The sequence below is a fragment of the Pteropus medius genome, unplaced genomic scaffold (genome assembly GCF_902729225.1).
Source record: "Pteropus medius unplaced genomic scaffold, Ma_sr-lr_union100, whole genome shotgun sequence".
Classification (NCBI taxonomy): Eukaryota; Metazoa; Chordata; class Mammalia; order Chiroptera; family Pteropodidae; genus Pteropus; species Pteropus medius.
In genome coordinates, this window is record NW_024351545.1 from 1,030,158 (window position 1) to 1,055,523 (window position 25,366).

The following is a 25,366-nucleotide window of genomic DNA, read 5'->3' on the forward strand; positions in this document are numbered from 1 at the left end:
CAAGAACTAGATTGATCCTAAGAAACAAAACAATTAAATTTCTTAAATAGCATTCTACTTATAGCAAGATGACAATTTCTCATTCAAGCCACTAGAATATTATAATAAAATTAGTCATTTAATAAACATGGAATCCAATACATTAAAGAAATCTAATCTTCCTGGGGATTTGACCTATAAGAAATAGATCTCTACCCAGGTAAAAAACTTGCCTCCAATCCATGTACTTCTTTTCCCTTACCTAGTAAAATCTTATTTCATAATGTGCCATCAGAAATTTCTACATAAGCAGGCCACAAGGCACTCATAGTTACTTAAACTTCTTGTGCTACCTGAACACAGATTTCCCTGACACCTTATTCTCAGCTACATTACGTGCAAGCAATAAGAGAGAACAGAATTGGATATCTGTGGAAAAATTTTTTTATTAATTTTTATTATGGTCTATGGTAATTTTTTAAAGACACAAAAGAAAAAGTAATTTCAAAGCATTCTCTTCATGGTTCATACTATAAAACATGAGCGGTAAGTTTTTAGAGTTAATCAAATAAAATTATTTCCTGAGAAACTATGCCAGGAATAAACTGTAAAAACACACAAAAAAATAGAAAATGACTACCCATCCCTCCCCGACTTCAGTGATTTAACAATCCAGTTGACTAGAAAAGACAAACACTCAAAAGCAAGAGATTCAAAAAAGAGGCCTAAAATGGTAAACGAGTAAGTGTCAACGGACAACCACAGGCAATAAATAAACACCACAAACTCAGAATTGAAGAGATATCACTCAGGGTTAGCAAGAAAAAAACAGAAACAGGTCATAACAGATGGAATTTGAGGTGGAACCTAAAAATGGATAGAAAGAAAAAAAGCTAAAGTATCCCAAAGGGAGAGAATAGCATGAACAAAGGAACATTAACCACAAAATACAAGGCAAACTTAGAACTAAAGATAGGAGAAACTCAACCAAAGCCAGTGTACATAAGTAAACTGTAAGAAAGACTGCTAGAAAGGTACATAAGAGTCTGGTTTGGGAGGACCTTGGATGCATCTGTTTAGAGAGACAAAACCACTGTACATGAGCAAAACTTTATCATTGAACGCTGGAGGGAAAAGTTGACTTTGTTGATTTATTGTACCATACTATAAAAACTAAAGGGCAATTTTTAACCTCATATATTAATTTTAAAACTCCACTCCTACGCATAAGGTGAAACTCCAGTGTAATACCTTTACAGAAGTACATAAAAGAGTGTGTATCTTTATGTGTACACAGACATATAGAAAAGTATGAAATAAATCAAAACTGTTAAAAGTTTTAAATTAATTCATACATTTTTAAGACTTTAAGGGGCCACTATATGCCAAGCACTAAAATAGTGTGATAAAACAGACATAGTGCTGGCTGTCACAGAGCTTACAGACTACTAGGGATAGACATCAAAACCAGGAGTAACAATAACGTGGTATGAGTGTTATAGTAGACATACAGGAAATTATGAGAACATGTAACAGACAACTCTACTGAATGTAGTCTAGGAGTCAAGAAAACTGCCCCAAGGAAATGGTATCTAAGAGCTGAGACCTAAAAGAACAATTAAGAATTAATCAAACATTAGAGAGAGTCAAGTTTTCCAGGTGGAAAAGGCATCAGTTGAGAGTCTAGGAGTTTGTCTTCTTCATGCTTATTTGCTTTTTCTAGGTGTTCTAAATGCACGTGTATTAAAGAAGAATAAAAAAGTAAGGCTAAACACACATTTACTCTTTTTACTAAATGTTTTATAACAGGAAAACTACTGCCAAAAACCTTCCTCATTGTATTTTAATAAGGCTTGCATGACTCAAATATTTCATCTTTATTTCCCATAAAGAAATATGAATTTAAAGCATCCCCCCTAAGCAGTGTTGGACTAACTATCTGTGAAGGCAAAAATTATTAGTATATGAAGTAGTGAGGCAACAGCCTGAGAGATCTGATACCTGAGAGACATCACAACTTCTGAAGCTCCAGGATTTCACTAGGGACCAGTTACAGGTCAAAGAGGACAGACCTGACCACTACATAGTACACTTACTATAAAATGCCCTCAAGGTAGCTAGACTCAAAGTGGAAACAATTACCATAATAAGCAAAAAGACTTACTTTGTGTGGCCCAAAGAGGAACAATTAGGAAGGAGGGAGATCAGTGGGTTGAAGGATACCCTTTTAACATTCTATATACAAATTCAGAAATGGAGAGAAAAATAAATAAGTCCTCCAGTTCCCGTAGGGCCAGAATTGAGGCAAAGGGTTAAAAAAAAAAAAAGGCTCTAGGATATCAAAAAGGCATCCACTAAAGATCTCTGATCTTCAGAATGAATCATAAACAGAAATAATAAGTCTAATAATCTACATCTATCTTATCTACTCATTCATGCTCGCAGGGAGAATCTGGGAGAATGATCCAAGATTAAAGTCACGAGAGGGTCATAGACAAATCTTTTAAAACTGTACCTACAGAATATACATAAAGGCAACACAAGGTTAAGACAGATTGCAGCACTGAAATACAGAAGATTCTCAATGGAAAAAGGGGCAGGGAAAGTCCAAAGTCAAATAGCATAAGGCAAGCATCTAATAAAAACATTTTACCTATTTTACATCACAGCTTTACCCAGAAACGATGGAAAGCACAAATTATCTCCCACACACCAACACCCAAAAATTTCCAGTAAGCTTTTATTTCAAAAATAAAAACACTTTAAAAAAAAACCATAAGCACATTTCACTTTTCTTTTTTAATGCTTACAAGAATAGTTTATTCATCCATGAGCTAGCTTTTAGATTTCAAAAGCAATATCCAAGGCCCGAGGCTAAGTATATGTATAAAGAGAAACAAATGTTCTTCATCAGACCTACATTTTTAAAATTCCATATATTTAGACAGATTATTTTCAGAGACATTCTAGGCATCATATAAAAAGCCCTACATCTGAAACACAACAAAAATCTCATTTTCACCATCAGTATTAATACCATGTTACATTTACATAGCTCTTCAGAATTTATAAAGAGCTCCATTTTATATTAATTTGTCAAACTTAAAAGCAAGCAATCAATAGAGGAAGAAAATAAAAAATAAAGTTCCTGAAAGACCAAAGAGTTGGGCGGAGGCGCGGTTTGCATGGGAGAAAAACACTGACCATTACATATCAGAGATTTTAAATTTCCAATTCATTGCTTTTTTTCAACTATAACAGGATCTCCTCCAGAAAGAAGGAACTTTAATAGACTGATCATGATTGTCAGATATCATGAAATTTATGTCTACATCCTAAAGCTCACTAGTATTTCTAGGTAAAATAGGAGATCCAGACCTTTGGCTTTTGGATCCCAATGGCAATTCTTCCATTGAAATAACTTTGAAATAAACTGTGGCCAGAGGAAGGGAAAACAGCCTTACCAGGCCCTCCCATCATGCAGCCCTATCCAAGCCATGTCCAATAGTGTCCTCGGTATGCCCTGTGCTCCTTGCTGAGCAGCTCCAAGCCCCACATTGACAGCAGCTGGCATCGTTTTCTGGCATATCCTTTTGAGGAAACTACAAGCACAGCCCAGTGGCAGCCAACTATGATTGCTTGCTGACTCTTACCAGGTGGCTCCAGAGGGGCATAGCCTGGGGATAAACTTGGCCTGCAGCTGAACCCCTCTCAGGACTGTGCCATTAGGCCCCACAAAGCCACGCTACTAAGAACGAGAAATTTAGGAGCTTTACATTATACAAAGAAACAGATACAGAAAAGCAGCCAAAATGGGGAGACAAAGAAGCATGTCCCACATGAAAGAACAGAACACAGTTCCAGAAAAAAATCTAAACAAAGTGAAGTCAAGCAATCTAACAGATGTAGAGTTCAAAACACTGGTTATAAAGATGCTCAATGAACTTAGGTAAAGGGGAGATGAACTTAGTGAGAACTTTAACAAAGAGATAAAAAACAAAAACAGAGGTGGAAATTACTATAGGGAACCAGTCAGAAATGAAGAATACAATATCTGTGATGAAGAGAACATTAGAAAGAATCAACGGAGTGGATGAAGAGGAGGATCGAATTACTGATATAGAGAATAAGGTAGTGGAGGACACCCAAACACAACTACGACAAGAAAAAAGAATACAAAAAATGAAGATAATTTAAGGAGACTATGAGACAACATCAAGCCTAACAACATTTGCATCATAGCATACCAACCAGAAGGAGAAGAGAGCAAGAAGTTAAAAATCTGTTTGAAGGAATAATGATGGAAAACTTCCCTAACCTGGTGAAGGAAATGGACATACAACCACAGGAAGCTCAGAGATTCCCAAAAAAGATGAACCCAAGAGGCCCACACCAAGACAAATCATAATTAAAATGCCAAAAGTTAAATACAAAGAGAGAATCTTAAAAGCAACAAGAAAAAAGCAGTTAGTTACCTACAAGGGAGCACCCATAAAGACTTGCAGCTGATTTCTCAAAAGAAACTATGCAGGACAGAAGGGTCTGGCACAAAATATTCAATGTGATGAAAACCCAGGATCTACAACCAAGATTACTTCATCCAGCAAAGCTATCATTCAGAGTCGAAGGACAGATAAAGAGCTTCCCAGACAACAAAAAGCTAATGGAGTTCCTCACCACCAAGCCAGTATTAGAGGAAATGCTGGATTTCTTTATTAAGAAAAAAATGTTTCAAAAATATGAATAAGGAATGGCAATAACCACATATCTATCAATGAGTTCTTCAACTGAAAAGGAATGAAATGTACCAATCAAAAGACAGGGTGGCTGAATGAATAAGAAAACAAGACCCTTACATATGCTGCCTATATATAAGAGACTCACTTCAGATTAAAAGACACACATAGACTAAAAGGAAGGAAATGGAAAAAGATATTGCATGATGGACCTAGAAGGTATTGTGTTGAATGGAGTAAGTTAGATAAAAACAAATGCCATATGATTTCATGTACATGTGGAAGTTAAAGAACAAAATAAACAAACAAAAAATAGAAACAAACTCATAGATACATAGAAGATTTTAAGAATCACCAGATGAAAGGGGGGTTGGGGAGCATTGGTAAAAAGGAGAAAGAGATTAAGAAGTACTAATAGGCAGTTACAAAATAGTCATGGAGATACAAAGTATGGCATAAGGAATATAGTCAATAATATTGTAATAAGTATGTATGGTGGCAGAGGTGTATAGATTTATTGAGATCACTTTGTGAGTAATAGAGCTCTCTAGTCACTATGCTGTACGCCTGAAACTAATATAATACTGTATCCCAATTATAAGTGAAAAATTTTAAATTTTATTTAAAAAAAAAACAGCCTTGCCATTCTGACAATAGTTTGTTTGTCTTCTATTCACGAACTATTAATCTTCAACTACTCCAATTCGGATTTCCCAACACAAACTCCACTCTAGTTGAGTCTTTAAGTATCCCTTCGACTTTGCTCATCCACACCTCTACTGCTGTAGCATGATCTGGCAGTGTTCACAACTGACTATCCACCCTCAGTTCTCACAGCCTGGTTCTCCAGGTTACAAATCAAGTTATAATATATTTAGAATAATTCCATTTTTGTTATTTTTTAAAATGCACAAACATACAAGAAAAGATATTTTTAGATGGTGGGATTTGGCCGTTTAATTGTTTTGCCATTTTCTAGAATTTGTATAGTAAATAAGCATTACTTTTACAATAAAAGTTGTAAAAAAAAAATTTTTTAACTTTATATGCTTTTAAAAATCTACATATTTTGCATCACTCTTACTTCATTAATACACATCCCACTACTACCAATATTAGTGTATTTCCTTATCCTGACTTTTGAGAGCATGTATGAATTAGTCTTTTGTACCTAAAATATACATCGTTTATATGTAAAAGCTAGTCATTAAACACTTGGTGAGTGAATCAATGTAAATGAACCACTAGAAGTTGCATTAGTAGATAAAACACTGGATTTGGAGTCAAAAGAACTTACTTCAAGTACCAATTGTACTATTCATTAGCTTTATAACCTTAAATAATGAATCACTTTATCATTATATATCACATTTTTATTTATAAGTTATACAATTTGAATGATCTAGGTCCCTTCATGATCTAAAATTCTACACATGTGACTCTATTAATAAAGTCATTGTTCACAATACAAGAGGTAGAGAATGAAGACAACTGTTGGTCACACTGCTATTTCACAGCCCTTCTCTCTTTTTACTCCTTCCTGTAGCCTCCTCTTCTCTCTATGCCTCAGCCTTACCTGTGGCAACCAACCCCAAGAGTTCCTGCCACTGTGGGAGAACAGTGTAGTCAGCCATGCAGATGCACACAGCCAGCCACAGAAATCAGAGTCCAACTGTTCTGTTCCTCCTGCACAACATGGCACAAAGAAAAGCTTATCCGAGGAGAAAGGGTATCTCTGACTCACAGAATATCTAAAGATTCTACCTAGATTTAAAAAAGAAAAAGACAGGAAAATACTCTGGGAAAAAAAATCATCTACAGCCTAAGATCTTGGAAATATGAACAAGTATACCACAATAGGCTCAACAATTTGACAACCACAAAATAACCGGGAAGAAACCAAGCTGGCTAACATTTGCTGCAAAGAAAGGTGCTAGCAACTGATTACGAACAACAATTTATGGAGTTTACAGGGCAAGGACAGAAATCATCAAACGCTATTTACTATCCCCAGAAAAATTTTTTTTAAATTTAACGCATATAAAAGCAGTACTGATACCACCTAAAATTATACTTTCAGGAAAATTAGTTAGCTATGATTAACCCCATTTTACAGAAGAAACTAAGGCTTAAAGAGGTTAAGCCGATCCAAGGGTACACAACTATCAGATGACAGAGCAAACCCAAACCTAACTTTGTTTTTTTGTCCAAGGACAGTGTTTGATCAACTATGGGGTGTCTGTCTCTCACAGTCCAAATAAAGGAAAAATGCATATATTTTTAGTGCATTACCACGAATGGCAGCAAATTAAAGTTACCTACCTTCCTTCTCCAAGTTCCTGGCTTTCATGTATTCTAGAAGCCCTGCTTGGGAGGAGTAGCCACTAAATGTCATTAAATAAAAACAGCTGTTTGGAACACACTGACAAGAACATGAGTTGCAAAGTATGAAAGACCCAAGTATAAATCCCAGGCCTGGTACTACCTGAGTAAGCTTGGACACATTTTACCTCACAACCTCTGAGAAAAAGTTGCCCTGATAAGAAGATCTCTTTCATAAGGCTAAATGAGTTCATTTATTCACTCAGATTTTTACTCAATGTTAGGAAGTGGCTAAGCTACTAACTAGTAATTCCCTGTGTGAGTGCAGAGAAAGAGAAGTCTTCCCCAGGAAAAAAGAACCATATAGTCAAATCTCGTAAACATACTAATGACAGGCCTCCTAGGGAACAAACATGGTCAATTTGCTAGCATTAGAGTCCTCATTTATGAGATGCTATAATAGGATGTACCATTTCGTTCACAGTCTATAGATTCAAGGGGTAGGTCTCTATCTTGTAACTCAGTATACCAATCTGCCCATCTGTGTAAGTGATAAGCCTCGCATATCACTTAGAGACTAAAGCCAGAGCACATCCTGATGTGCAAGGACAGACCTATGACTGTGGCTGTCTTGAAGGTCCCAGACCTTCTCTTGCCTCACATACACCTCCTGATTAACTTTCTCCTTGAAATTATTAAAGTTTGATAATAGGTGTGGTAGGCAGCTTCTAAAATGGCTCTCAATAATCCAGGCCTCCTGGTATTCACATCCTTGAAGTCCCACACAGGCACTGAATTGTGCTGATTTGTGTAATCACTAAGATACTACAGTTAAGATGGAGTGTGACTTGCAAGTCTAGGTCATAAAAGACATTGTGGCTTCCATCTTACTCCCCCTTGCCCTCTCATTTGCTCTCCCTGATGAGGCCTGCTGCCATGTTGTGAGAAGCTCTATGAAGCTCTATGAAGAGAATGACTATGTAGAAAGGAACTGAAAGACACATCTGACCAAGAGCCAGTGAGGTAATGAATCCTGGCAACAAGTACATGAGTGAACTTGGAACTGGATCCACCTCTAGTTGAACCTTAAAGTGCTGACACCCTGACTGCAACACACAACAACAACAACAACAACAAAAAACAGTTTTAATAGCTTAAGAACGTGTGACTGGCCAATAGCCAGAAGACCTAAATGAGCCACACCTGGATTCCTGACCACAAAGAAACAGATAATATACGATTCTTGCTTTAAGACATTAAGTTAGGTAATTTGTTACACTGCAATAACTAATTAATATATTAGGTAAGGTCTCTAACTCATGTCTGATTCAAGAAGCTAATTGTGTTATCTCAAGTCTCTACTCTGTGCCAGGCACTGTTCTAAGCCTCCAGATACATACATCAATTAAGTAAATGAAGTTCTTTGACCTTATAAAGCTTACATTCTAGCAAAGAGAAACAATAAATATAATAAGTAAATGTTCTAGTATAGTAAAAGGTGTTAAGTGATATGAAAGAAAGAAAATATAGAGCAAGGTAAGGAGTTGTGGTTGGGGCAGAAGAAAACATCCATGTGCATACTTAAGGAAAGAGCATTCCAGAAGAAACAGATAAATAAGGGTCCTGAAACAAAAACATGCCTGGCATGTAGGAAAAACAGCAAGACCAGTGTGGAGCATAGAGAATAAGTGGAGAATAATAAGAAATAGGGTTGGAAGGGGGATGAATATTATAAGCCCTACAGGTCATTGGCTTTTACTCTGAGTAAAATGAGAAGCCATCAGAGGAGTGACATGATCTGACGTATTTTAAAAGGATCACTCTGCCTGCAGTGTTAGAAAGGATAGCAGGAGAGCAAGAGGGAAGTGCCTGGGAAACAACAGCTCCTAAGTAATATCAGCCCCCTTACCAACCTCAGTAGCTAGACAGGTCATACCCCAGTTCCTCAATGCTTCTTGATGCAAAATAAAGGATTAATTTTGCCCTTTTTTTTTTAAAGCTGTAAATTTCATATACCAACAAACAGAAAGGGCACATAAGGAAGCAAGAGGCTCTACATAGGAGTGGACTGAAGATAGAATCTTCCTAAGTCTAAGATAAAGGAATGAAAAAAGAATTTTCACTAGTAAAGATTGTCCCTATGTTAAACCTAAGATACATATAATAAGTTTCAGTAAATTAGTACTCATGGAAATTGTCTTTTCACTTTTATTATTTTGATTTACAAAGCAATTAAATACATTTTTTAAACTCTCTTCATTACTCATTCTGTAAAGTACCAGTATTTTCCACAAACCAATCATGCACTTTTTACTGTTATCATATTAGAAATTTAAACTACTTTCCACCTTCATATTTGCTGTTCATCTAAACTGCTGCCAGTGAGTGTGCAATACAAAGAACTGTCCTCTGCTGTCCCCTAGTGGAATTACATTTTGCCACCTAAATCACTCAAACAAAGTATGAGATCCACAAAATGCAGCCAGCCAAGTAAATAGGACGGAGCTGGAATATTGCTGGATTTTACCACTACTCTGGAAAACAGAACAGTTATGTATAGAATCTTCCATCTTTATATATCAACTCCCAACTGTTTGTATGTGAAACTTATATGAAGTCTCACCTTCCACATACAGACTCCAACTCCCCAAATAAAAGCATTTAACCCATATCCCTTCTGCCCCAAGAATACTTGCCAGAGGCACTTGCAACTGCAGCGTTTACCCCTAGATAACTCATGGATTACAGTCCTAACATTTCCCCAAAGTTTACCACAAAACCTCGCTTTTATTATTATTATTTTCACACTGCTCTAGCCTTTGGTAATGGCATTTCCATTTACGAAACATAGTAATTCTCGATCACTGAAGATATCAAATCCTAGAAAACAGCATTCGTACACGTGATGTTAAATTAACACTGGCAGCAAGTTGCACTTTTTTCTAAACAAGAAATGAGTTAAAAAAATTAAGAATGTCTGATATACACCTATTTTCTATTCCCAAATCTTTATTTTCAACTGAGCAATTTTACCATTGGAAGAGCTTGATTTTGTGAATACCAAAAACTGTAAGCCCTAAATAGACAATCACTTTTAAATAAAATTAGATTCAGATCCCTTGCCTCACTTGTCTGTAAAGGAGATCATTGTGTTGTTAAAAGAGGTGTAGGTAATTAAGGAAAAGAGGAAAATTTTTCTCAATTGCTAAAGATCAAAAGAATTTCAGACAAGTGAATAACTTAGAATAAGTATTTCAAGGCAATAAGTACCTGAATGACCCTTTATTTCCACTTAGCTAAAACACAGGAAGGGCAAAAGAAAAAAAGATTCCCCAAACCTTAGAAAAGAAATGAATTCATTTCTCTGTATTTATACAGTTCAATTCCAAAAGTAAACGCTATCTGGCAACTTTGTTTTAATTACAGCATGTACACAGGATTTTAATTAGTTTCAAATTTTAATTTAGTCCTTATTCAATTCAATTATCCAGGATCATGGCCCACGAAACTCTCTAATTATCTCTAAACCCATTAATGGCAACTCTTAAACTACAAGTTAGTCATTTTTTATTAAACTGCCAAAGAAAAAATGAGCATTACATATCCTAAACTATACATTGACTATACATCTAAATAAGTCAATTCAACTTTTTTTAATTGGTTACAAAGGATCAAACAGCCTTGTACTTTAAAAATTAATGACCACATTAGAAATTGCATTATAATAGTTTTTCAAATTGGTATTCTCTCTCTTAAAATGCAATCAATTGCGATGTTGTTCTACCTCCTCTTCATCTTCACAGTCATAAAGACCAGTTTCACGTTCACCATGGCACATTCAACTACACAACGTTTTTAACTTCTCCGGGAACCAAGATCCCTGAAATATGTTCCCTTCAAGTACTTTTTCCTAAAGCACTTCACACAGGAAGAATAATTTTTAAATACTGCCAAATGTATTCTATAAAGGAATCAGTTTATCCTGTCCATGTCAACACCAATGGCACATCTAAAAGCCTGTATGCCCCAGGTCCAATATGCTAGTGAGAGACCAGCTCCAACCTGATCTACCTGGAGGCGCACAGTACCACAAAATGGAAGTGTATGCATGGGTACATGTACGAAGTCATACATACTATCCATTTATTGAGGAGAATGAAACAATGGAGAAACATTCATTCCAACTACTACTAAAAATTTCTGAATTATCTCATTATGAATGATAATCTGAACATGTACCCAACATATCAAAGACCACTGATGCACTACAGAAATGGAAAACAAGGCTGCTATTCTCTACCTAGGTCTCATTTACTTAGATCTCATTAAAAGGCAAATTTTCTGAATGCATGAAGATATCATACACAGAACCCAGTTCTAACTCTTGCTTGTTCAAATTATATAATTGCAATAAAAAGACACTTGTGAACACTCTAGAAAATAAACCCTATTTTAAAATAGTTTTATCTTTCGCTCTTTTACTATTCTCTCTCTTCATGCTAGTCAAAAGAAAAGCATTTATTTGAGTACATTTTGATTACAGCACATGTTTAATGGCACATGGGGTAAAAGTGAATCAACTGAAAAATGTTTAAACACTCAAACATTTTATGAAAATTAGAAAACAAACAGGAAGAAAGAGTTCTACTTCTTAGGCCATAGAAGGACATGGAAAACCTTCACTTCAGCTGAAACAAACAACAGAATTCACCAGACACAAACAAAAATAATTTCTTTAAAGCCATCTGAGAACTATGGACACAAATTCAGAAGAACTTAATGCCAAAGTAACTTCACAGATAAGCAAGGAATAAAGGACACTTGGCCACGTGCTGAAAGGAATGAAGGGCTAACAGAAGAGCAGACCTACTGGAGAACTGAGTCTTTGCCTGGATGAGGTTTTACATCTTGGGTCTATTCCTGGGAAATCATTAAACAAAAGTCAGTGGCTTAAAAATCTAAAGTAACTATTAGTCCAATTAGTCAAGTGTCTCTTCCAGCATCAATCATCAAAAGTCATTGACATCCATATTATAAATACTTATCCAGTTTTGATGAGAAAGAAAGTGGTAACAAAATGGAAATCCAAAGAAATAGTCCATCCCTGGCTAATCATAATTAATCATAACGCTATCGATTATTATTTAAGCTGTTTCTAATTCTTAACCATTACAAACATCAATCAGATGAACATCTTTACTGAAAATTTTTCCATCTCTCTATTTTCTTAAGATCGATTTCTGGATATGGAGCTACTGAGACAAAAAGAAGAAATCTAAGGTTGTTGATAAGTATCACAAAATGCTACCCAGAAAGATGCTAACCATTTACAATTCTACCAGCAGCAAACATCTTCCAACTTCACTGCAACCTCAATAGCAATGAGGTAGTGTTTTTCTTTTCATTCATTCAGATACCTTTCTATGCCATTTATTCCCAAATGATTATGACTTTGCTATATTCTTTTCCAGATAGTTTATTAGCATATATTGGGGAAAGATGTTTTTATCGGGGGGACAGTGAGGACATACTAAAAAAAAAAACAGGAAGTCTTTGGGAGTAGTCCCCAGCAATGCCTAAGATTTCCATATCAGGGAAAAAAAGGCAAGAGAGAAATCTATGATGCAAAACAACCTTGCCTCTTAGAGCCCAGACCACAGAAGGTAAGAGTACAGATCTAGACTAGAGTTGTCAGACTGCCTAGATTCAAATCGTGGCTCCATGGATCTTAACTAAATTGTTTAACTGTTCAAAGACTCAGTTTCCTCATCTGAAAATAGGGACTATACCTCACTGAGGAATCATTAGAATTCAGTGAGATGATGTTTAGTGAGCAGTTCTGATAAAAAAAAAACTTAGTAAGGGTAGAAAGTTAGAACTAAAATAAGATTTCTATGGATTTTTCTCAGCAGTAATCATCAAGTCTCAGCCATCGTGACTTACAACCACTGATCAACTGCTACCAACCTACACCACAAAAATGCGAAACCAAAATACTCATTTACCTGAATTCCTCCATTCTTTGTCTGCAGTTCAGGAAGCATGTTTTTTTTAGATAGCACCAAAAGCAAAGAAATAGGCCCCCATACCTACCTGGCAGTTCTACCCGCTCTGTGAATGTATGTGTTGGCATCCTCTGGACAATCAAACTGAAGAACCCAATTCACAGCCGGGAAATCTGTACAGAAGGAATGTCAAGTTAAAAAATCAGTTTCAAAAAATCTGCCCTGCTGCACTATTATTTTACAATATTGCTTGCCAGGCCTTTCTGTCACATCAAACAGATAGATATAATCTGTGAACACCATCAAAAATAAAATTAATTGCATAAACCAAGAGATAAACATTCTTTGACAAAGTGAACTAAAATTAATGATCGTGTTTAAATGTGAAGATTATTTAGTATCTGACACAGCAGAGACAAACCAGTTGCTTTGTGTCAGAAAAATAATGAAATACCAAGATATTTAATAACCTAAAAGAACCACCTCTCATAGGCTCCTAATGAACTATAAAACTGGTTTCTAAATTTAAATGAAGGTTTACTTTCTCTGCTATTCTCATACTCATTTGAATTAATTAAGTCCCTCTCCCAATTTCCTATATAAATTTCTGGCTACAGAAGTCTCTCCATTTCCAGAAACCTTGCTCTCAACTACTTAGGAGAACTACCTTTAGTCATCTATGAATTTTGCTGTGAGGATTTCAGATCACATTCTATGATAGAGAAAGGGGCTGAAAACTTTTAAAAAATGGGAATAGTAGCTTAGTTAGAGAGGTAACAAAAGAAAATCTGTGGATAATTACTAAACTTGATATTAAGAAATGGCAGTATAAGATTATTACTTAGAAATATGAAAGTAAATACCAAAAGAAGAAATAGCAAGTTTAAGTACTTGCTTCTGGAGAGTAAGGAGGGGAAGAGTAGGGACTGCTTTGTCTCATAACCCATTTTTATCCATATGCCAAGTATTATTGATTAAAAAAATAAAATAATTGAGAAAAAATAAAGAATAAAGATTAAAAAGATACTAGTGTAGTCTAAAGAAATTCTTGGACATTTACATAAAAACAGAGCTTCAGAATATTCACTGCACATTTTTGGAATAAAAAACCTGAAGCTTAAATGTCCATTATTCTAGGAATGGATAAATTCCAAATAAAACATACTCTACAAAATACATCTTTACACATCAACATGGACTTCAAAAGCAGGTCATAGACTAGTATGTATAATATGTATGTAAACTTTTAAACACCCAAGAAAATACTATATGTTGCTTATGAATACATTAAAAGAAACCTTTTTAAAATGAACCAAACTAGAGGTTCTTGACATTTTTGTGCCATAGCTGAAGCCTATGAACCTTTTCTCAAAATATTTTTAAATGCGTGAAGTAAAACATATAGGACTACAAAAGATAATTATAATGAAATATATGAAATAAACATTTTTATTAAATTTGACATAGAATATATATGCCTATTTACTGACATATTAAATAACACAACCTAATTGTGAGTCTAATAACCACCATAATATCAAAATAGTCTTGAGTATAAACAGTATTCCAAGATATCTGCAAAAACTGTAAGGTAAAATTCTTTCAACCTAGAATTCTATGCCCATCCCAACTGTAATTTGAGAATAGAATATAGATATGCAATGACTCAAAAAAATTTACTTCCCATACATCCTTTCTTAGGAAGTTATTAAAGAGTGAGATGAAAGAAAGAGGAAAGGATGGAAGGAAGGAAAGGAAGGAAGGGAAGGAAGAGGAAGGGAAGGAGGAGGGAAAGAGGAAGAGGAGGGGAAAGGAAGGGAAGATAATCTGGAAAGAAAGGGAGATCTGGAAAGAGAAGTCCTAGGACAAATGTGCATCAGGCTTATGGAGCAAACTGTCTAGACTAGAGCTGGAGACAGAAGACTCCCAGAAGAGGTCTCAAGGGAAAAAAGAACAAACTGTTTGAACTGTAACATCTGCTGGAACATTTGAGAAAAATTAGAACTGGGAAACACGAAATTAGGCAAATTTTAATTAACTCAAAAACACAAAAGAAAGTGCAAGAAGCGAGACAATCTTAGCACACTATTTCCCTCGGCAAACAAGTACATAGTTAAAACAATGTAAATACAAAATGCTGATTTTACCAAAAGTCATACTATAACAAGATAGCCTAGAGAGTTTTAACAACATGCATACTTGGCTACTGCCTCCAGTTTCATGGGAATGACCTGATATGATATCTTGAGATATGCTTTAAAATACTCCAAGAGGGACAAGGAGACAGGAGGAAAGGAGTAATCATGAAAAAGATGGTTGCTGAAGCTGGGTAGTATATTAGAGTACGTTAGAGTCATTTTTTATGTGTATATGTTTAGAATGTACAATAATTAGCATTGTAAAATAAAGTGAAGAATTCAAATTTATTCTCATCTCATTTATTCTTTAGTTTTTCTATTACTTCTATTCCTCATTCAACCCCAACAAAGCCAGCAGTTATTATATAATGTATACATATTATATATATAATGTATAATGTTATCACGGTGGCTTTTTGAAAGATTAAATACATTAAATATAATTTTAAAATATAACTAAACTGGTGAAAAGATGGATTTCACTCATTTTTCTTGTTAAATAAGCTAATATTTATCAAGTTTCGAATTTTCAAAGAAATGGGACTTTTTTTGGTATCTTTAAATCTTTAATCCTCCTTTGATTTTGTAGGCCCCTCAGTATACTATGATGTAATTATTATGAAACAGGAAGAGCACAAAAGATGAAAATATTACAAAAATTTTCACAGATGTATCTTTAATGTTGATCATCTCAGCTATCAATTTACTTGCTTCTCTCATAAGCAAATTATATTTCCCATGATCACAGAATATTGTCTAAGTTTTCTTACCCAGACCCCTGGCTGCAATATCAGTAGCAAAGAGTACTGCAGCTCTCTTACGGACAAATTCATTATAGACTTCCATTCTTCTCATCTGCTGCTGTCGACCATGCAGGGCAAGGATAGAAATACCAGGACGTAGTCGGCAGAATACTCGGTACAGATACTGGACCTAGGCATTAACAGAAAAGTGAGTTTAGTACTTCAGGATAGCGGCAGCAAAGTGAGCTTACAAGATGAAGAGCAAAAATGTGTTAAGAAACACAAGTGTCACAGTTTTGCCAATTAAAGATATACAGAGCAGAGAAAGGAAAATATAGTCTACAATTATGGTGTTCAAGCATTTTTGCTCACATTATTTCCTAAATTAATTCTGGAAAAAAAAAAATGCTCCCCTTACATTTTTAAGTGAACATCCAACGCTTTTCCAAATTTAATTGGTTACAAAGAATGTAATTTCTGATATATTGTAAATACTGATATTTTAAAATAAATCCTTGTAACATCTTATAAATGTATCCAATAGATCTAAATAGCAGAGCAATTTGATACCCGCTACCAAATATTTTTAAAATATATCAAAATAATGAGGAGGTTATGCACTATGTGGCAGAGGGCTCCTCGGTTTTGCTGTGAATCTAAAATTGCTCTAAAAAAATTAGGTCTTTCTAAAATATTTAAAATGTGAGGAAACTCCTCTTTAACAGTAAGAAATTTTCTATCATTTCTTTTTCTCCCTGAACTCTTATTTTCTGACACCACAGAATTTTATCTTCATAGTTTCATGCTTTAAAGTTTTTGATTACTTTATCAAAATTCATGGTTTTCTACAACAAAACTCTATCACTTTTAACTTTTTAAACTTTCCTGGACTATAAAGTTGTTAAAATTTTTCTTCTCAGGCTGAACTATTATCACAACTGTTATCAGTATAGAACTGACCCAAACAAGAAATGCTAAAATTTGATTTTAAAAAACTGTTCAACATAAATAATTTTATTGTTTTAAAATGTTGGAAGTTATATAACAGTGGATGTTACTACATCTCTTAATATGCAGGACTAAATGGAGCCAATAGTTACTTTAGTTTTATTTCTCTTTAGTTTATCTATCTATAAATGACTACTACTGATTGCTAGACTGAGGCGGAGTACGATATCTTTTTATTCCTATTTCTTCTAACATAGGTATTAAGAAAATTTCTTCACAAAAAAATATAGGAAATGGGCTAGAAGGAACCTTAATTCTTTGAATGCCTATAAAATATTTCAAAATCATAAAATTATTTGTAATCATCTATCAGCTAATACTTCATTAAGTCTCTTTTCAAATTTTGTTGAAAGTAAAGAATGGGAAACCACCTGAATTGCAATGACTTGTTACCCTGTTATTAAAGGCATCGACTTTCTGAACAGCCACACTGGTGCCAGAAAGCTTATCTGATCCTGAAACAATGCATCAATAAGATTAAAGATAGGTGGACCTGTGCCTTTCTTTCGTAAAGATTTTCCAAAGGGCTACTGCACAAAGGGGACATGGGAAAGGAGAACCTACAGGACCACAGATGGCCTCTTAGATAAACCAATCTCAGAAAATAATATCATGGAAATTGAAGTATAAATTGAGTCCATGAAAATTTTCTGCAATCTGTATCTCTTGAATCAAAACTGACCTTGAATTACTGCTCTTGAAAAAATTGGCTGAGGTGGAAGACATACGTAGAATAATGCCATGTAGGTTTTAAGTAACAAGTTTAATTCTAAATTTAACAGAAAAAGTCATTGGAGGGTTTGCAGCAAGGCAGTGACATATTCCAGTTTCCACTTTCCAAAAAAATCATTCTCACTGTAATATGGAATAACTAGAGAAAAGAAAGTAAAAGAATGGAGAGACCAACCAGGAGTAAGAGATAGTTAAGCATGGTTCAGAGTAAACTGTAGCATGAGGGATACTGAGAAGTAGTAGCGCTAATGAGAGTTATCAATAGGCTGAATATGGGATGAAGACAAACAACAATTAAGAATTCAGTCATTTATTGAGATGAGGAATTGCTTGAGGGAGCAGATTTAAGGGAGAGAAAATCTTAAATTGTTTTTCCTTTGTTAAAGTTGAGATGCCCTCTAGAAACTCAATTGGAATACTAGTAATCAAATAGATACACAAGTCTGGGGCTCAGAAAAGAGGTCAGGACTTGAAACATGGATTTAGCAGTTGCCAGAATACAGATGGCATTTAAAGCCATAAAACTGAAAAGGTTACCTAAAAAGAGTATATATATGGAAAAAGGGCAGAGTACAGAAGTTTGAGGCACTCCAAATTGTAGTGGCCCGGCAAAGAAGAACTATCAAGGAAGGTTATGAGAACAGTCAGAAGACAAGGGAATAAACAAGTGAGTGAGTGTGGAGTCACAGAGTCTAAAGAAGTGTTTCAAGAAGGAGGGAATGATCAGCTGTATTAATATGCTTCTGAGAGATCAAATAAGAACTAATGACTGACCACTGACTCTGGCAAGCTGTATCTCTTAATAAGGGCTGATACAGTGGAGGGCTGTGGAAAGAGATGAGGCAGTGATACAACTAATAGAGATAAATCATTAAAAGAGTTTGCTGTGAAGAAGAACAGAAAAAAGAGGCAGTGACTAGAAAGGGACAAGAGATTTGCTTTTTATTATAACATGGGCAATATTCAAGAATGATAGAGAGACAAGAAAACAGAGAAGATATCTGCAGTAACGAAGGGCTTGTGCAGGAGAGAGGGCAAGATCTGGAACGTACACAGAAGGGTTGATTGTAGACACAAGCAAGGACAATTTGTTCACTGTGACAAGAGGGAAAGCAGAGTGTTATGCAGTGGAAATTTTAAACATAAACTCTTAAACTTATTCTCCTTCTTTAGATGTAAAGTTCTAAAAATCTAAAATAGGTCCTGAAATAAAAATGTGAAGTCATTCTTCACATGGTAAAATGACAGGGTTCTGTATTTTCCCCCAACAAAAGACAGACCACTACTGATCTCCATAATCTCACTCGCAAATTTATAATGTTAAACTATTCCAAAAGCTATAAATCTAGAGTCAACCTACTATATGCCAACTTATGACATCAGGGAATGTGAAAAAGGGACAAAAATCAGCCATGGTCCCTCTTCTTTAAAAGAAGGGACCCAGTTTTCTCATACATCACTGAATCCCTTACTTGTAGCAAAAGGCTAGGATTGTATAAATGTTTATTAACTAAATAAAGATATAAAGATTACAGGATAGGGTTATAACACGGGAATTGGGAGTGTCAGAAAAGGACTTCCAAGTGTACCATTAGTCTTAAAAGACAGTAAATGTTTCCCCAAAATTGAGGTGAAGGAATGCAGGAAAGGAATTGTAAAGATCAGCATGAACAAAGATATGGAGGCATGAAAACAAATGGCATATTCAGTTCAGAATTCATGGAGGGTAGGTGAGAGATTATAAAAACCTCTAGTTAGCCTAGTCATTCCATTGTTTATTCTACCAGTACTTTAGGGCTATTATGTTCCAAGCATTGTGCTCAGTGCTTACAATACTGAAGTAAAAACAGTTTCTTCCTTAATGGAGCTTATAGTTTCATCCACAGATTCCTTTAAAACAAAAGCACAAGTTCTCTACCTATGGATCCCTCACCTCTAACATTGTATCTACTAGAATAGAAAAGAAATTGTTATTTGTCTGAAATTTGATATTTTAAAAGAGATGATCCAACAGGAATAACTTAAGAAAAATAAACCTTCAGTACCTCTTTACAACTGGAGAAAAATACAATACTTTTCTTCTTCAGATGGCTTCTCAAAAAGGAATATAGCACACTTATTTTTTGCTGCAGCTCACAAACTATGTAATTCTGTTCCAAAGTGGCTGGGGTACTTATGAAAATAGGAAGAAAAATGTTAAAAATATGCCATGTTAGAAACTTTGAATCCAGACCAGAAAAAGAAAAACACAAATGTTAATAGTTGCCTCTCAAATTTTTCTCACCCCCTCCCCAACCCCCTACACATACACATACAGGAGAACTTCTCTACTGTCCCTTAGGAAATAAATTCAACACATGACTAAAATACAATCAAAATCCCTTATAGATTATATATCAAAAAGACACAAACAGCAGTTGCCTCTAAAAAGATATGGTCAAGGATCAACTGAAGGGGCATGAGGGAACTAGATGAGTTGATGAGAATCTTCCACATATTAATAGGGGCTTGGGTTACAGAAATATACAGATTTATCAAAACTCAGCAAGCATACTCTTAATTTGTTCATGTCATTGTATGTAAAAATTACATCGAGGTACAAAATCTCTATACATACTAAATTCTAGTTAGTGACATGTGCACTGAAATAGCTAGCAGAAGTGTGCAGGTGTCTGCAATTTACTTTGAAGTGCACCAAAAATAAGATGGGTTGATGTATAATTTTTTTTTTTTTTTTAGGCAAGGCAGCCTTTGGTTGACCTCACAGATTGCAAGGACCTTGTCAGCTTACAATCTCTTATTTTTTATTTTTTATGCCTACAGCACCTAGTCTTCCTAGGTGGTCTCCCATCCAAGTACTAACCAGGCCTGACCCTGCTTAGCTTCTGAGATCAGACAGGATTGGGCTTGTTCAGGGTGGCATGGCCGTATACTTGATGTATAATTAGAAGGACTGGATAAATGGATAGTAAAATGGATGCTACTGCCATTAGGTAGCATCTAGATAGCTGGTACAAGGTTCACTACGGAAGTCTTTCAATTGTGCTACATGTTTGAAATTTCTTATAATAAAACGTTGGAGAGACGTACACATACATTCATTCACTCTTTAATAAACCTACATTTTGGATTATGTCCCAAAAAATGCTGATAAACATACAAAAAGATATGACATTATTTATAAAGCAAAACAATGTAAATCAACCCACATGTTTATCAGTAGGGAACTTGTAGAATGAGCTACTGTATATCCACACAATTAAGTATCATGCATGTGAAAAAGGAATGAAGAATCTATCCACATATTGCTATAGAGTGATCTCTAGAATATACTAAATGAAAGCAAGCAGCAGAATAGTATATAGAATTTGGTACCAATTATCAGGGTTGGACTGTACAAATACTATACACACACATTCATGCACGCAGGCACCCCTGTGTGTCTGCTTATATTTTTAAAAAGAGGCAGACAAACCAAAAACTAAAAATTGGTTACCCATAGGGGAATATACAGAACAGAATTAATTTTAAAAATTCAGTTTAAAAAACAAATGAGCCTAGGTCTACCCTACAACCATGCTGTCCTATACATTCGTCCACTTCCCTGTTCGAAGGCACTATGAAGCCATGTGCGTGCTGCTGGTTGACCAAGGCCAGAGCTAGACAGAGGAGGTGGTGACCAAGGAGACCTGGCTGCAGGGCTCACTCAAGGTCTCCTGTCTGTACAAGCAGCTCCCCAAGTTCCAAGACAGAGACTTCACCCTGTACCAGTCCAGTGCCATCCTGTGCCACCTGGGCCATTCCCTCGGGGTGTATGCGAAGTACCAGCGGGAGACGGCCTTGATGGATGTTATGAATGATGGCATGGAGAACTAACCTCCGCAGCAAATATATCACCCTCTTCTAGACCAATTATGAGGTGAGCAAGGAGGACTATGGGAAGGAGCTGCCCAGGCACTTGAAGCTTTTTGAGACCCTGAGATCCCAGAACCAGGGGGCCAGGCCTTCATCAGGGGCAACCAGATCTTCTCTGTGGACAATAACCTGTTGGACTTGCTGCTAAATCACCAGGTCCTGGCCTCCAGCTGTCTGGACTCCTGCCCCCTGCTGTCAGCCTACGTGGCACACTTCAGCACCCGGCCCAAGCTCAAGGCCTTCCTGGCCTTCCCTGAACATGTGAACCTGCCCATTAATGACAGCAGGAAACAATGAGGTATTATGGCACCCTCAGCACGAGGCAGGGGGTGCCTGCCTCCCCCTCCCAATAAAATTTCCAAGAAATAAAAGAAACAAGCCTAAAGATATAAAGCTATACCAAGTTGATAGCTTAATGACAGAGGAACTTCAAAGGAATTTGGATTGTTACATTCTTACTGGGCTATCTAAGGAAAAAAAAAGAAATATAAAAGAATCTTAAATTTTCATAAGTAATCATTTTGGTAGCAATGTTATCCCGAAATTTTAGACAGACTAACTGATAAGTGGAAAAAATAAATAAAAGACATAAGAAATGAAGATGTCTGGCATAAGAAAAAAATACATATATATAAATCAAAGAGTCTGTAACTTTAAATTTGATTTGATTTGTAAATAATAGCATGAACTCATCATCTGTTTTTAAAAAAAAAAAAATCTGCCCAATGAAAAGCCTGAACACAATGACCATCCCATTAGCAACTAAACAATGATCCCTAAACACAATATCCTGCCCAAAGAATTTTATATGGGATGGAAACATACGGTGAACCTTGAATACCAGAAAGCAAGGAAGCCAAAGACTACTGGGATGTGTCTAAAAGATCCAGGTAACAAATTGAAGAACTTCCTACTAACCAAGTTTGGAAGGATACAAGACAATTTGAGTATTAAAAATACAGTAATAGATGGGAGGTGGGAAATAGTGTAGATGACAGAGGCTCTGTTCATCCCTCTGGCAACCAAATCAAAGTTGTGACAGAAACAAGGAGCAAACAGCAAGGGAAAATCTCTTGGGAGCTAGATGAACAAGCTACACAACTAGGGAGAAATCTAAGAAATCACCCTGCAATGGCAGAAGGTAGTGTTGGGCGAGGATGTAAGGCTGCCCGGGCCCAAATGGCTGAATGGGATGGAGGCTGCTGCAGCAGCAACAGCAGCTGCAGACACCTCTTAAGGGGGCCGAGTCTCTGAGAGGACTTCCACGGTGACAGACCTCACTCTGAGCACTAGTGCTGATTCAGCTGCATAGGGACTTATAGTGCGACACTGAGTTGTCGGAGTTAGGGTCATGGTGAGGCTCTCTTCCTGGGACTGCCAGTGATATTACTGTTCCTCTGTTGAGCACTACCCGCTCCCAGTGCACAGACTCAACATTGCCGTAGCAAAGATGTCATCAAACTGGATAACAGAGGTTGCTCCGCCCAGAGAATTCCCTGAAACTCCACCTCCCCCCAACTCACAGCCACACCCTAGCCACATCCAGGTATATTCTCAAAGAGTCAGGTGCTCGTTGTTGCTGAGCTCGTTGCTGAGCAATGCCTAGACTCACATTGGCAGCAGTTGGCCTTGGTTTCTGGTGTGGCCATTAGAGGCAACTATAAGCACAGCAATCTGTCGATTGCTTGCTGAATTTTAACAGGAGGCCCTGAAGGGCACAGGCTTGGACTAAATTTGGCCTGTCACTGAACCCCTCTCAAGACTGTGCCACTGGACACCTACTTCACAAATTCACACTAATAAGACCGGGAGACTTAGGAGCTTTGCTTAGTACACAGAAACAGACACAGAAAGGCAGCCAAAATGGGAAGACAAAGAAGCAGAAACCACATGAGAGAACAGAACAGAAATACAGAAATAATGGAGTCAAGATATCTAACAGATGCGGAATTCAAAACACTAGTTATAAAGATGCTCAATGAACTTAGGGGAAGGGTAGAAGAATTCTGTGACAACTTCAACAAAGAGATAAAAATGGAAATTATAAAAGAGAATCAGTCAGAAATGAAAAACACATTATCTGAGATGAGAAGTATATTAAATGGAATAAACAAAGTGAATAAAGAAGAGAATCAAATGACCTATATAGAGGTGGGAAAGCCAAGGACACTCAATCAGAATGGCAAGAAAAAAGAAGCCAAGACTATAATAACAATTTAAGGAGCCTATTAGACACTATTAAAGGTAAAAATACCCGTGTCATCAGGGGACCTGAGGGAAAACAAGGCGTTGAACAGCTATTTGAAGAAATAATGATGGAAAACTTTCTTAACCTAGCGAAGGAAATAGATATGAAACCCCAGGATGCTCAGAGAATCTCAAAAACCAGGAATCTAAAGAGGTCAACACCAACACACATCATACTTAAAAGGCCAATGGAATTTTAAAAGCAGCAAGAGATAAGCAGATAGTTACCTACAAAAGAGCACCCATAAGACTGACAGCTGATTTCTCAACAGAAACTATGCACAACAGAAGGGCTTGGCACAAAATATTCGACGGGATGAAACCCAGGATCTATAATCAAGAATACTTTATCCAGCAAAGCTATCATTTAGAGTTGAAGGACAGATAAAGAGCTTCTCAGACAAAAATGAGCTAAAGGAATTTATCACCACCAAGCCAGTATTACAGGAAATGTTGGAGGGACTTCTCTAAGAAGAAGAAACATGTATCAAAAACAAGAATAAAGAATGGCAATAACTATGTTCTTCTCAACAAGTACCTCAAATGGAAAAGAATGAAGTGTTCCAACCAAAAGATAGAGTGGCTGAATGGATAAGAAAACAAGACCCCTACATATGCTACCTACAAGAGACTCACTTCAGATTAAAGGACACGCACAGACTAAAAGGAAGGGGATGGAAAAAGATATTGCCTTGATGGACCAAGAGGGTATTACATTGAATGAAATGGGTCAGATAAAGACAAATGTCGCATAATTTCACGTACATGTGGAATCTAAAGAACAAAATCAACAACAACAATAACAAAAGCAGAAATAAACTCATAGATACAGAGAATATTTTGAGGGACACTAGATGGAAGGGGCGTTGCAGGGAAAAAGAGCAAAGGGACTGAGAGGTGCAGGTGGATGTTTGCAGAGTAGACATGGGGATGTAGAAGATAGCATGGGAAAGATGGTTAATAATGCTGGAATGAATATGTGGAGGGAAGGAGGGGTGCTAGATTTGGTAGGGTGAGTGCTTTGCGAGTTGTGTGGATTTCTGATCAATATGCTGTACAGCTGAGGCTGGTGTGCTACATGCCAACTATAAGTGAAAAAAACTCATTGAATTGTACAGTGTAAATGCAGGCAACTAGTCTATTATATTTCAATAAAGACAAAAAATACAGGAATAATTTCTACTGAAAGACAAAAGATAGTATGTTTAAATGTATGAGTTAATAACAGTAAATATCATAAATGTCAATAAGTCTGATTTCGTTTTAATTTAAAAAAAAAAAAGAACTGCTCAACTTTGGAAAATGTTAGGGAAGTATCTCTTCAGACTAAAAACTGTGAAATAAAGAGAATGAAGCATGTATTCTGACATCCTGACATTCTTGTAAGAACTGTACCTCATAACAAAGTAACTGTTGGTATGGGAAAGTTTTTTGATATAAAAGTATCCCAGTTAAGAAATAACAGAATCAGAATATCACAATTTTGCAAATCCTAATGAAATAAGGATCTAAACAATAACCATCACTGACCACTAAAACTG

At 36.1% G+C, this 25,366-nt stretch overlaps 1 protein-coding gene and 2 pseudogenes across 2 annotated transcripts in view; 1 reads left to right on the forward strand and 2 right to left on the reverse strand.

Annotated features, from left to right (window-relative positions):
- The window catches only part of DDX10 (DEAD-box helicase 10), a 229,063-nt gene that overhangs the window by 185,992 nt on the left and 17,705 nt on the right, over window positions 1-25,366 (reverse strand). For both annotated transcript variants that reach the window (XM_039843503.1, XM_039843502.1), the window contains exons 7-9: window positions 19,709-19,835; window positions 15,951-16,113; window positions 13,131-13,215 (exon numbers count right to left, since the gene is read on the reverse strand). In XM_039843503.1, the coding sequence (XP_039699437.1) occupies window positions 13,131-13,215; window positions 15,951-16,113; window positions 19,709-19,835 (375 nt within the window). The remainder of the gene's footprint in view (window positions 1-13,130; window positions 13,216-15,950; window positions 16,114-19,708; window positions 19,836-25,366) is intronic.
- Window positions 20,478-20,596, reverse strand: LOC120586961 (uncharacterized; annotated as a pseudogene).
- Window positions 21,240-21,875, forward strand: LOC120586949 (glutathione S-transferase P-like; annotated as a pseudogene).